General features: G+C 36.3%; 1 protein-coding gene across 1 annotated transcript; it reads right to left on the bottom strand.

Annotated features, from left to right (window-relative positions):
• Positions 1-874: 874 nt before the first annotated feature.
• LOC137400752 (general transcription factor II-I repeat domain-containing protein 2-like) lies at positions 875-5,991 on the bottom strand. The gene is made up of 2 exons (XM_068087088.1): positions 5,671-5,991; positions 875-2,578 (listed from the first exon to the last, which is right to left on the bottom strand). The coding sequence occupies exons 1-2, from the start codon at positions 5,989-5,991 to the stop codon at positions 875-877; spliced, it is 2,025 nt and encodes a 674-aa protein (XP_067943189.1).
• Positions 5,992-12,554: the final 6,563 nt, after the last annotated feature.

Here is a 12,554-nt window from a genome sequence, read left to right as displayed (position 1 = left end):
CAATGATAATAATAATGATAATAACAATGATAATAATAATGATAATAACAATGATAATAATAATGATAATAATAATGATAATAACAATGATAATAATAATGATAATAACAATGATAATAATAATGATAATAATAATGATAATAATAATGATAATAATAATGATAATAATAATGATAATAATAATGATAATAATAATGATAATAATAATGATAATAACAATGATAATAATAATGATAATAATAATGATAATAATAATGATAATAACAATGATAATAATAATGATAATAACAATGATAATAATAATGATAATAACAATGATAATAATAATGATAATAACAATGATAATAATAATGATAATAATAATGATAATAATAATGATATTAATAATGATAATAATAATGATAATAATAATGATAATAATAATGATAATAACAATGATAATAATAATGATAATAACAATGATAATAACAATGATAATAATAATGATAATAATAATGATAATAACAATGATAATAATAATGATAATAATAATGATAATAATAATGATAATAATAATGATAATAATAATGATAATAATAATGATATTAATAATGATGATAATTGGTAAATACAAAGAGCTTGGGTTCGAGATAAACAGACTGTAGAACAGGGGTCTCAAACTCAAATTGCTCCGAGGGCCAAGTGATGACTTCTAAAGTACCTGGAGGGCCGCATAGCCAGAAATGGTTTAAAATTATAAAAAGTTAATAAACAAGACGACATAATAAGAACGTAATGCTTTACAAACTTTCTAAAATCCATTTATTGCAAATGTAATGTAGTCAATTTAAGTACCGTATTTGGCGTATCTGTATTTGGTTACCTTAGGTTTCAGTCACTTTCTGTACTGACTGCTTACCTGGCAGCGTTTTGCGTCAACAAGGGCATCAATATTAGGCTTGATTTTATGAGAAGAAACCAATCTCAGTGTTGCTTGCAAATGTTCATTAGTGAGCTGTGACCTCAGTACAGACTTGTTAACTTTCATGGATGAGAAAAATTGTTCACATGCAAACGTACTGCCAAACATTGCAAGAATCCTTGCAGTAGCAGAGAGTAACCTTGGAAATCTTTCTCGTGAAAGAAATGTGTAGAATTCAGGTATCCCTACTTCTGCATATTTTTGCTTCAAGATAGTATCACACTGGAGTTCCACCAACTCCATTTGCAATTCCTCTGCAATAGCGTCAATTTCTACAGCAAACGGCGTCAAAAAAAGTTGAAATTGTGGCTCCAGTAACTTAAAGTCTGCAAAACGCACATCAAACTGTTGAAGTAACTCAGACATCAAATCTGCATATTCTTTCAAGCATTTGGTCTCAACTTTGCCTAAGGAATTCAGAGTTGAGAAATGGGCCAAATTGCCCTCACCAAGTTGCTTCATCCACAAACGTAGTTTAACTCTGAAGGATTTCACACTGTCGTACATCTGTGTAATAATCTGTTGTTTACCTTGAAGCTTTATGTTCAGTGTATTCAAGTGATCCGTAATATCAGTTAGAAAAGCAAGGTTGCATTGAAATGTAGAATCAGTCAGTAAAGAAACTGCCTTATTTTTCATTGTCATGAATGAAGCGATTTCATGTCTAAGTGCAAAGAAACGCCTCAAAACTTTTCCACGACTTAGCCATCTTACTTCAGTGTGATAAATAAGTTCACCATACTCAGATTCCATATCTGCAAGAAATGAAGTGAACTGCCGGTGATTCAGCCCCCGAGAACGTATATAGTTGACTGTTTTAACTACTACATCCATCACCTCTTTCATCTGTAGGCTTTTACTACAAAGGGCTTCTTGATGCAAAATGCAGTGTATACTAGTGAAATTGATTCCTGCTGTTTCAAGGCTGTTTAATTTGTTTTTCACCAATCCAACAACACCTACATTTTGAGAACACATTGACGGTGCACCATCTGTGGCCAAAGATACAATTTTATCCCAAGGCAAGTTATACTTCTCAATGCATTTTTCCAGGGCTTGAAATAAATCCCGTCCAGTTGTAGTACCCTTCAATGGTAATAGTTCCAAGAATTCTTCTGTCACATTTAAATTGCGGTCCACACCTCTGATAAACACAGCACATTGTGCAGTATCTGAAGCATCTGTGCTCTCGTCGAGAGCAATTGAAAATGCTTCAAAATCCATAGCTGTCTCAGTTAATTGCATCTCCACATTTGCTGCTAAATCTGTAATCCTGCTGGCTACTGTATTGGCTGACAAGCTTATGCCTTCAAACAGTTTCTTTTGATTCGGACATAAAATGTCACCTGCAGTTAAAAGACATTCTTTTATAAAAGAACCCTCTGTAAAGGGTCGTGATGACTTCGCTATCATCTCACTTAATGCAAAACTTACTCTCACAGAATCCTTGTTGGACTGGTTAATTTTGGTGAAGAAACTTCTTTGTTTGCATAATGCTGATTTAAGTTGAATAACTTTATCCTGTCTGACTTTGCCGGTGTACGCGTCATATTTCACACGGTGCATTGTTTCGTAGTGTCGACGCACATTGAACTCCTTCGGAACCGCTATCGTTTGCTGACAAACGAGACAATGAATTTTATGGCTGGCTTCAGTCACAAAATATAAATCCTCCCATCTGACTTGAAAAACTCTTTTCATCTGCGAGTTTTCTTTTTTTCGAAACAGAAGACATGGTCACTTGTTTTAAAAAAATATAGTAAAATCAAATTTATACAATGCAATCAACAGTGAGCGATAATAAACCGGATGTATGCTTTAAGCGCTACACGGAAATCAATGGAAAGACTACGAATAAATAAGTAGGTAAGATTTTCTCCTGGTTAAGATGGCGCATTTGCAAAAGTTCAAACACCGACAATAGAAATGTGTCGCGGGCCGCATGAAATGCCTTTGCGGGCCGCATGCGGGCCGCGTGTTTGAGACCCCTGCTGTAGAAGGTGAAGACCGATGTGATACCAATAGTAATTGGTGCACTCGGAACAATATCAATGAGACATATAGCATTCCTGGCCGAGGTAGGAGTAAACTTGTCTCTTGAGACAATACAAAAGACAGCCAGCTTAGGAACAGCTCACATATTGAGGAAGGTCCTCTCTTACTGGAATTGAGAAAAATGTTGGATCCTTTGGCCTTTTGTTAAGGCCTGGACACAACACCGACTAAAACCAGTCAACTACCACCACACGACTGTGAAGAAAAACTTTTATAACAATGATAATAATGATAATAATTTGGATGGTTACTGTGGAGTAAAAGCTGAAGACTTTGAATACAAGACAAGTGATGGTTATAGTAGCTCAGATGATGATGAAGGAACAGGCCTAACGGCACGGTGTGAGGACTGTTGTGTTGATCTCTACTGAAGAGAATATTTCAAAGTAGGCCTATACCATACACAGACATCTGTTGCGGTACATATGTAAATGGATTTTAATGTATAAAAAGACTTGCTAGCACAAATAAGTTGAGTTCAAGCTACATATGTTCATAGATGACTGATTTTATCGAATTTTCAACAAAGGATTTGGGGGATTTTGACTCGACATAAAGGGTTGATTGGAGCCCAAGTATGGCTTTCAGTACTACTAATGCTACTACTACTAATGCTACTTATACTACTACTACTGCTACTACTACTACTACTATTGCTGCCGCTACCGCTACTACTACTACTAAAGCTGCTACTACTAAAGCTGCTACTCTACTAATGCTACTACTACTAATGCTACTACTAATGCTACTACTAATGCTACTACTAATAATAATAATACTACTACCAGTACTACTACTAACACTAATACTATTACTACTAATACTACTAATAGTCATGCTAATTTTTCTGAGATCCTTGATTTTATAACTAAAATAATGGTGTGAATAACTGTATCTATATATAAGTTTCTCAAAGTATGTCCGTATGTCTGTCTGCATTCCGGCTATAGCTATTATTAGAATAACTGTAGCTAGACAACAATGCTGACGCAACGTCATGGCGTACAGTCATTAGAAGCCTCACAGCTTACTGGAATTTTCAATTGGCAATGTGCCAGGCTAATAGCTTGAAAGTTACAGTTGTTTGACCAAATTTTAAACCCTTTACAGTTGTTTTTATATTTCTGTTAATCTATTTCAAATACAGAAAACCCGTCTCTCATGATATGTAGTTTGAAAGTTAGATTGAGAAATGTAGTTATATGTTAAATACAGATCAATTTTCTGTCCAGACTTTTTTATTCTCTGGGCAACACCGGGTAGCACAGCTAGTAATACTATACGAGCGTTATAAAACTAAAATATGTGAAGGAGAACTGTTTATGTATATATATCATTATGTATATATCTACACATCTGCAATGGTACATGACATTTCGGTTGTATCATTATTTCTATTCATATAACATGGGATGCATCAAAGATTACAGAACCAAAATTTTTCAACCAAGTGCATATGATATGTGACTCTGCTGATGCGTGCAAAATGTTTTGGCTTTTGAGTCTCATTTTAGTGCTGTTTGTGTTTGTGAATAATTCTGTAATCTACAGTTTACAAACACGAGATTGCCAACAACTATTAGCATATATGAAAAAGGGTTAACTTGCATCATGAAGGTACGCATGCTGGCTCAACTCCTTAACCCATGATATCCACTTTGATATTCTTATCTCTGTTAGTAATGATGAATAAGACAAAAGGATTTTGATGTTCTCGCTGGTTTTATACAATTTCACATCCGATTACGCATGCTGAAAGTGGTATATATCCGATTACGCATGCTGAAAGTGGTATACATCCAATTACGCATGCTGAAAGTGGTATATATCCGATTACGCATTCTGAAGGTGGTATATATCCGATTACGCATTCTGAAGGTGGTATATATCCGATTACGCATGCTGAAAGTGGTATATATCCGATTACGCATTCTGAAAGTGGTATATATTCGATTACGCATGCTGAAGGTGGTATATATCCGATTACGCATTCTGAAAGTGGTATATATCCGATTACGCATTCTGAAAGTGGTATATATCCGATTACGCATGCTGAAGGTGGTATATATCCGATTACGCATGCTGAAGGTGGTATATATCCGATTACGCATTCTGAAAGTGGTATATATCCGATTACGCATGCTGAAGGTGGTATATATCCGATTACGCATGCTGAAGGTGGTATATATCCGATTACGCATTCTGAAGGTGGTATATATCCGATTACGCATTCTGAAAGTGGTATATATCCGATTACGCATGCTGAAGGTGGTATATATCCGATTACGCATGCTGAAGGTGGTATATATCCGATTACGCATTCTGAAGGTGGTATATATCCGATTACGCATGCTGAAGGTGGTATACATCCGATTACGCATTCTGAAAGTGGTATATATCCGATTACGCATGCTGAAAGTGGTATATATCAAAACACTGATTTTAATTCAAAGATATTTAATTCAGCTAAAACAGTTTGGAAACAGATTCTTTTTGAAAACATGAAGTAAGTTTTGCGTGTGACTTTTTACCAGTTAATTTTGCTCAGTAGTTCTCAGAATAGACATGAGCTCAGTTTATATTCATCCTTTGAGTTTCCAGCAGCATTCATTAGTAATACACCTGCAGATCTCTCAGACTATGATATCCCTTACCGTTGCATCAAAGAGCCCTGGGAGAAATGGGCTCTTTAGTGGTGGACCCTGGAGTGATGGGCTTTGAGACAGTGGGTCCTGGTGTGGTGGGTTCTGATGTGATGGGCTCTGGGGTGGTGGGCCCTGAGATAGTAGGCCCTGGTGTGGTGGACCTTGAGTGGTGAGCCCAGGGTTGGTGGGTCCTGGAGAAGGGGCCCTGGGGTAGTGGGCCATGGGGTGGTGGGCCATGGGTGGTGGGCCCTGGTGTGGTGGGTTGTGGTGTGGTGGGTGCTGGATTGGTGGGTGCTGGATTGGTGGGCTATGGGAAAGGAGCAAATGCATCAATTAGCAGCTGGGTGGTTTTGTTAGAAGTCACAAAATTTTACATAATGCAAGTCATTGTTAAATTTTAAAGCCAGTTGTAACCATGAAATACATCTATCCCTCTTCTAAGTATTAATCAATGTGGTATAATATGCTTTTAAAAAATATAAAATCTTAAAGGCTGTTATCGCTGTCTTTACAAGTTAATCTAATTACTAAAAGTCGGCTATTTCGTTCTTTTATTCATTCATTTATTGACTCAATATTCATGATTATGAACACAAAATGTTACGAAAGACAACTCCGCTTTATAAAGATAAACATCATTCAGAGATCGCATCCTTTAAAACACGCATCATATGAGAGCAACCACTGAAATTCTTCTAAAAGTATTTTCTCTCGAGATGGGTTCAGTGCTGTAAATGGTCTATGCAGTGTTGGTCATTGTGTTTAATGTACATGTACATTCAAATAAACGTCTTTATAGCTTATTTGTGTATTTTAATGAAATATAATACAGCTAATCCTTGCTTTGCTTTCCTTTCTTTTATAAAAAACCCAGCAAGATGAACAGACAGCGGTCTGTTTTTCACTTTAGTCTTATTCAGAATTGTTTCGATGAAGAACTTTTATTTATGTATAACAAAATCTTTGATGCAAAATTGTGTTTATTTTACATTAATTAGTTGCTGCAATGTATTTTATTTAAAAAAGCTATCTATTATCTCACAAAATAAATTATAATGAAATAGTGTGAATAATATCAACAAATACTCACAGCAATAGAAAAATAGATTATATTGAAATAATGTGAGTTATAACAGCAAATACTCACAGCAGTAAAACATTGAGAAAAACTAAATTCATGTATAAAAAGCTTTGTGGGTAAAAATTTGATATAAATGGTTTTTTAACTCCGTAAAGTTCGTTAGTGAAACAACCTTACAAAGATTGTCAACAATATACACACCAAATAGCAACAGTGTAATAAAATTAGCACTCTTTATAAAACAAAGTACGTGAGTTATCTCAAACTATCATTGGCTACAACGTATATTTCTGATTGCCAACTTGTCATCGCTTCTTGCAAAAGTCAGCACATTTGAAAGCTTCGATTTGGTACCTCTGGCATCACTTTTATTGTCGAGCAACCAGCATCTACAAACCCAACAGCTTTCATAAATGTGATACATAAATCTTTCTTTGTAGCAGAACTGTTACTTTTGAGGTTTTGTAAACATGAAAAAATTGAATCTGCCGGACAAACTTTGTAAATGAAATAGTGAAGTGTCAATGCTAAGACAAATGTGGCTTAAACCAAGTGCATCAGTAATATGAAAATATACAGACAGTCTTTGGTAAAGCACAGTGCTTTTACAGATGATTCTGGTTTTGTAGAGGGGTCCAGTTCAGCCTCCCCATCTGTATGGAGGTTGATGGTTTAGTCACTGTCGGCCCAACCCAAGTACAAGTGGTACTAAATTATGCATATTACCGCTAGCAGGTTTAAATATATAGTAAAAAAACGCATCAAACTATTTGGGGTCTAGCCGAAACAGGTTTTATGAATGACCAAGCATAACTTGCAACAAGACGAATGCCTACAATTGCTATGATTCTTATAACAAAGTTTCACGCTATTTTTTATCCATAGCTTATACACTCCATAACTCACTTATACTCACCAAAGCTGACTTAGACTCAACAAAGCTGACTTACAGTCTCCAAACTTGACTTATACTCACCAAAGTTGACTTATACTCACCAAAACTGACTTAAACTCACCAAAGCTGACTTAGACTCACCAAAGCTGACTTAGACTCACCAAAGCTGATTTAGACACATCAAAGCTGACTTAGACTCACCAAAGCTGACTTAGACTCATCAAAGCTGACTTAGACACACCAAAGCTGACTTAGACTCACTAAAGCTGATAAAAGTAAGAACACGTCAATCAGGGTCCTTTTTGCACCAGAACAATATTCATCACAACTCGGTATACAAGTTCTTCCTGGTTCATCAATATAGAGGGAAACGTCGTCATAGTCTGCAAAATTTTGAAAAAGTTCTTAAAAATATAAATTCTAACAGAAGAACAAATGTGGGTGGTTGTCTGTAACCAGAGATGCCCCGGTTGGTAACGACATTCACACATGGAGGTCAAGCATCCCGATCAGTGTCAGTTCATTTTAAAAGTTCTCTTGTTGTAGTGAATATATGAATAGTATGTCTCACAATTCCTAGTTACAGGTTACTACTGACTAGTCATGAGTCAGGAATACTGTTTAAGAATGAACTTACTCAATCTTCACATGGCAGACATATGAAGGTTGAGTAGTAGTGATACAAATGCCAGACATATGAAGGTTGAGTAGCAGTGCTACAAATGACAGACATATGAAGGTTGAGTAGTAGTGATACAAATGACAGACATATGAAGGTTGAGTAGTAGTGCTACAAATGACAGACATATGAAGGTTGAGTAGCAGTGCCACAAATGACAGACATATGAAGGTTGAGTAGTAGTACTACAAATGACAGACATATGAAGGTTGAGTAGCAATGATACAAATGACAGACATATGAAGGTTGAGTAGCAGTGCTACAAATGACAAACATGTGAAGGTTGAGTAGTAGTGATACAAATGACAGACATATGAAGGTTGACTAGTAGTGATACAAAAGACAGACATATGAAGGTTGAGTAGTAGTGCTACCAATGACAGACATATGAAGGTTGAGAAGCAGTGCTACAAATGAAAGACATATGAAGGTTGAGTAGTAGTGCTACAAATGACAGACATATGAAGGTTGAGTAGCAGTGCTACAAATGACAGACATATGAAGGTTGAGTAGTAGTGCTACAAATGACAGACATATGAAGGTTGAGAAGCAGTGCTACAAATGACAGACATATGAAGGTTGAGTAGTAGTGCTACAAATCACAGACGTATGAAGACTGAGTAGTAGTGCTACAAATGACAGACATATGAAGGTTGAGTAGCAGTGCCACAAATGACAGACATATGAAGGTTGAGTAGTAGTACTACAAATGACAGACATATGAAGGTTGAGTAGCAATGATACAAATGACAGACATATGAAAGTTGAGTAGCAGTGCTACAAATGACAAACATGTGAAGGTTGAGTAGTAGTGATACAAATGACAGACATATGAAGGTTGAGTAGTAGTGATACAAAAGACAGACATATGAAGGTTGAGTAGTAGTGCCACAAATGACAGACATATGAAGGTTGAGTAGTAGTACTACAAATGACAGACATATGAAGGTTGAGTAGCAATGATACAAATGACAGACATATGAAGGTTGAGTAGCAGTGCTACAAATGACAAACATGTGAAGGTTGAGTAGTAGTGATACAAATGGCAGACATATGAAGGTTGAGTAGTAGTGATACAAAAGACAGACATATGAAGGTTGAGTAGTAGTGATACAAATGACAGACATATGAAGGTTGAGTAGTAGTGATACAAAGACAGACATATGAAGGTTGAGTAGTAGTGATACAAATGACAGACATATGAAGGTTGAGTAGTAGTGATACAAATGACAGACATATGAAGGTTGAGTAGCAGTGATACAAATGACAGACATATGAAGGTTGAGTAGCAGTGCTACCAATGACAGACATATGAAGGTTGAGTAGTAGTGATACAAATGACAGACATATGAAGGTTGAGTAGCAGTGCTACAAATGACAAACATGTGAAGGTTGAGTAGTAGTGATACAAATGACAGACATATGAAGGTTGAGTAGTAGTGATACAAAAGACAGACATATGAAGGTTGAGTAGTAGTGCTACAAATGACAGACATATGAAGGTTAGTAGTAGTGCTACAAATGACAAACATGTGAAGGTTAGTAGTAGTGATACAAATGACAGACATATGAAGGTTGAGTAGTAGCGCTACAAATGACAGACATATGAAGGTTGAGTAGTAGTGATACGAATGACAGACATATGAAGGTTGAGTAGTAGCGCTACAAATGACAGACATATGAAGGTTGAGTAGTAGTGATACAAATGACAGACATATGAAGGTTGAGTAGCAGTGATACAAATGACAGACATGTGAAGGTTGAGTAGCAGTGCTACAAATGACAGACATATGAAGGTTGAGTAGTAGTGATACAAATGACAGACATATGAAGGTTGAGTAGTAGTGATACAAATGACAGACATATGAAGGTTGAGTAGCAGTGCTACAAATGACAGACATATGAAGGTTGAGTAGTAGTGATACAAATGACAGACATATGAAGGTTGAGTAGTAGTGATACAAATGACAGACATATGAAGGTTGAGTAGCAGTGCTACAAATGACAGACATATGAAGGTTGAGTAGTAGTGATACAAATGACAGACATATGAAGGTTGAGTAGTAGTGCTACAAATGACAGACATATGAAGGTTGAGAAGCAGTGCTACAAATGAAAGACATATGAAGGTTGAGTAGTAGTGCTACAAATGACAGACATATGAAGGTTGAGTAACAGTGCTACAAATGACAGACATATGAAGGTTGAGTAGTAGTGCTACAAATGACAGACATATGAAGGTTGAGAAGCAGTGCTACAAATGACAGACATATGAAGGTTGAGTAGTAGTGATACAAATGACAGACATATGAAGGTTGAGTAGCAGTGCTACAAATGACAAACATATGAAGGTTGAGTAGTAGTGATACAAATGACAGACATATGAAGGTTGAGTAGCAGTGCTACAAATGACAGACATATGAAGGTTGAGTAGTAGTGATACAAATGACAGACATATGAAGGTTGAGTAGTAGTGATACAAATGACAGACATATGAAGGTTGAGTAGTAGTGCTACAAATGACAGACATATGAAGGTTGAGAAGCAGTGCTACAAATGACAGACATATGAAGGTTGAGTAGTAGTGCTACAAATCACAGACATATGAAGGTTGAGTAGTAGTGATACAAATGACAGACATATGAAGGTTGAGTAGTAGCGCTACAAATGACAGACATATGAAGGTTAAGTAGCAGTGCGACAAATGACAGACATATGAAGGTTGAGTAGTAGCGCTACAAATGACAGACATATGAAGGTTGAGTAGTAGTGATACAAATGACAGACATATGAAGGTTAGTAGTAGTGATACAAATGACAGACATATGAAGGTTGAGTAGCAGTGCTACAAATGACAGACATATGAAGGTTGAGTAGTAGCGCTACAAATGACAGACATATGAAGGTTGAGTAGTAGTGATACAAATGATAGACATATGAAGGTTGAGTAGCAGTGATACAAATGACAGACATATGAAGGTTGAGTAGCAGTGCTACAAATGACAGACATATGAAGGTTGAGTAGTAGTGATACAAATGACAGACATATGAAGGTTGAGTAGTAGTGATACAAATGACAGACATATGAAGGTTGAGTAGTAGTGCTACAAATGACAGACATATGAAGGTTGAGAAGCAGTGCTACAAATGAAAGACATATGAAGGTTGAGTAGTAGTGCTACAAATGACAGACATATGAAGGTTGAGTAGCAGTGCTACAAATGACAGACATATGAAGGTTGAGTAGTAGTGCTACAAATGACAGACATATGAAGGTTGAGAAGCAGTGCTACAAATGACAGACATATGAAGGTTGAGTAGTAGTGCTACAAATCACAGACATATGAAGACTGAGTAGTAGTGATACAAATGACAGACATATGAAGGTTGAGTAGTAGTGCTACAAATGACAGACATATGAAGGTTGAGTAGTAGTGCTACAAATGACAGACATATGAAGGTTGAGTAGTAGTGCTACAAATGACAAACATGTGAAGGTTGAGTAGTAGTGATACAAATGACAGACATATGAAGGTTGAGTAGCAGTGCTACAAATGACAGACATATGAAGGTTGAGTAGTAGTGCTACAAATGACAGACATATGAAGGTTGAGAAGCAGTGCTACAAATGAAAGACATATGAAGGTTGAGTAGTAGTGCTACAAATGACAGACATATGAAGGTTGAGTAGCAGTGCTACAAATGACAGACATATGAAGGTTGAGTAGTAGTGCTACAAATGACAGACATATGAAGGTTGAGAAGCAGTGCTACAAATGACAGACATATGAAGGTTGAGTAGTAGTGCTACAAATCACAGACATATGAAGACTGAGTAGTAGTGATACAAATGACAGACATATGAAGGTTGAGTAGCAGTGCTACAAATGACAGACATATGAAGGTTGAGAAGCAGTGCTACAAATGACAGACATATGAAGGTTGAGTAGTAGTGCTACAAATCACAGACATATGAAGACTGAGTAGTAGTGATACAAATGACAGACATATGAAGGTTGAGTAGCAGTGCTACAAATGACAGACATATGAAGGTTGAGTAGTAGTGCTACAAATGACAGACATATGAAGGTTGAGAAGCAGTGCTACAAATGACAGACATATGAAGGTTGAGTAGTAGTGCTACAAATCACAGACATATAAAGACTGAGTAGTAGTGATACAAATGACAGACATATGAAGGTTGAGTAGTAGCGCTACAAATGACAGACATATGAAGG

Source organism: Watersipora subatra, chromosome 7 (genome assembly GCF_963576615.1).
Source record: "Watersipora subatra chromosome 7, tzWatSuba1.1, whole genome shotgun sequence".
Taxonomy (NCBI): domain Eukaryota; kingdom Metazoa; phylum Bryozoa; class Gymnolaemata; order Cheilostomatida; family Watersiporidae; genus Watersipora; species Watersipora subatra.
Note: the sequence above shows the minus strand (reverse complement) of the source record. Positions and strands in the feature narration are given on the sequence as shown.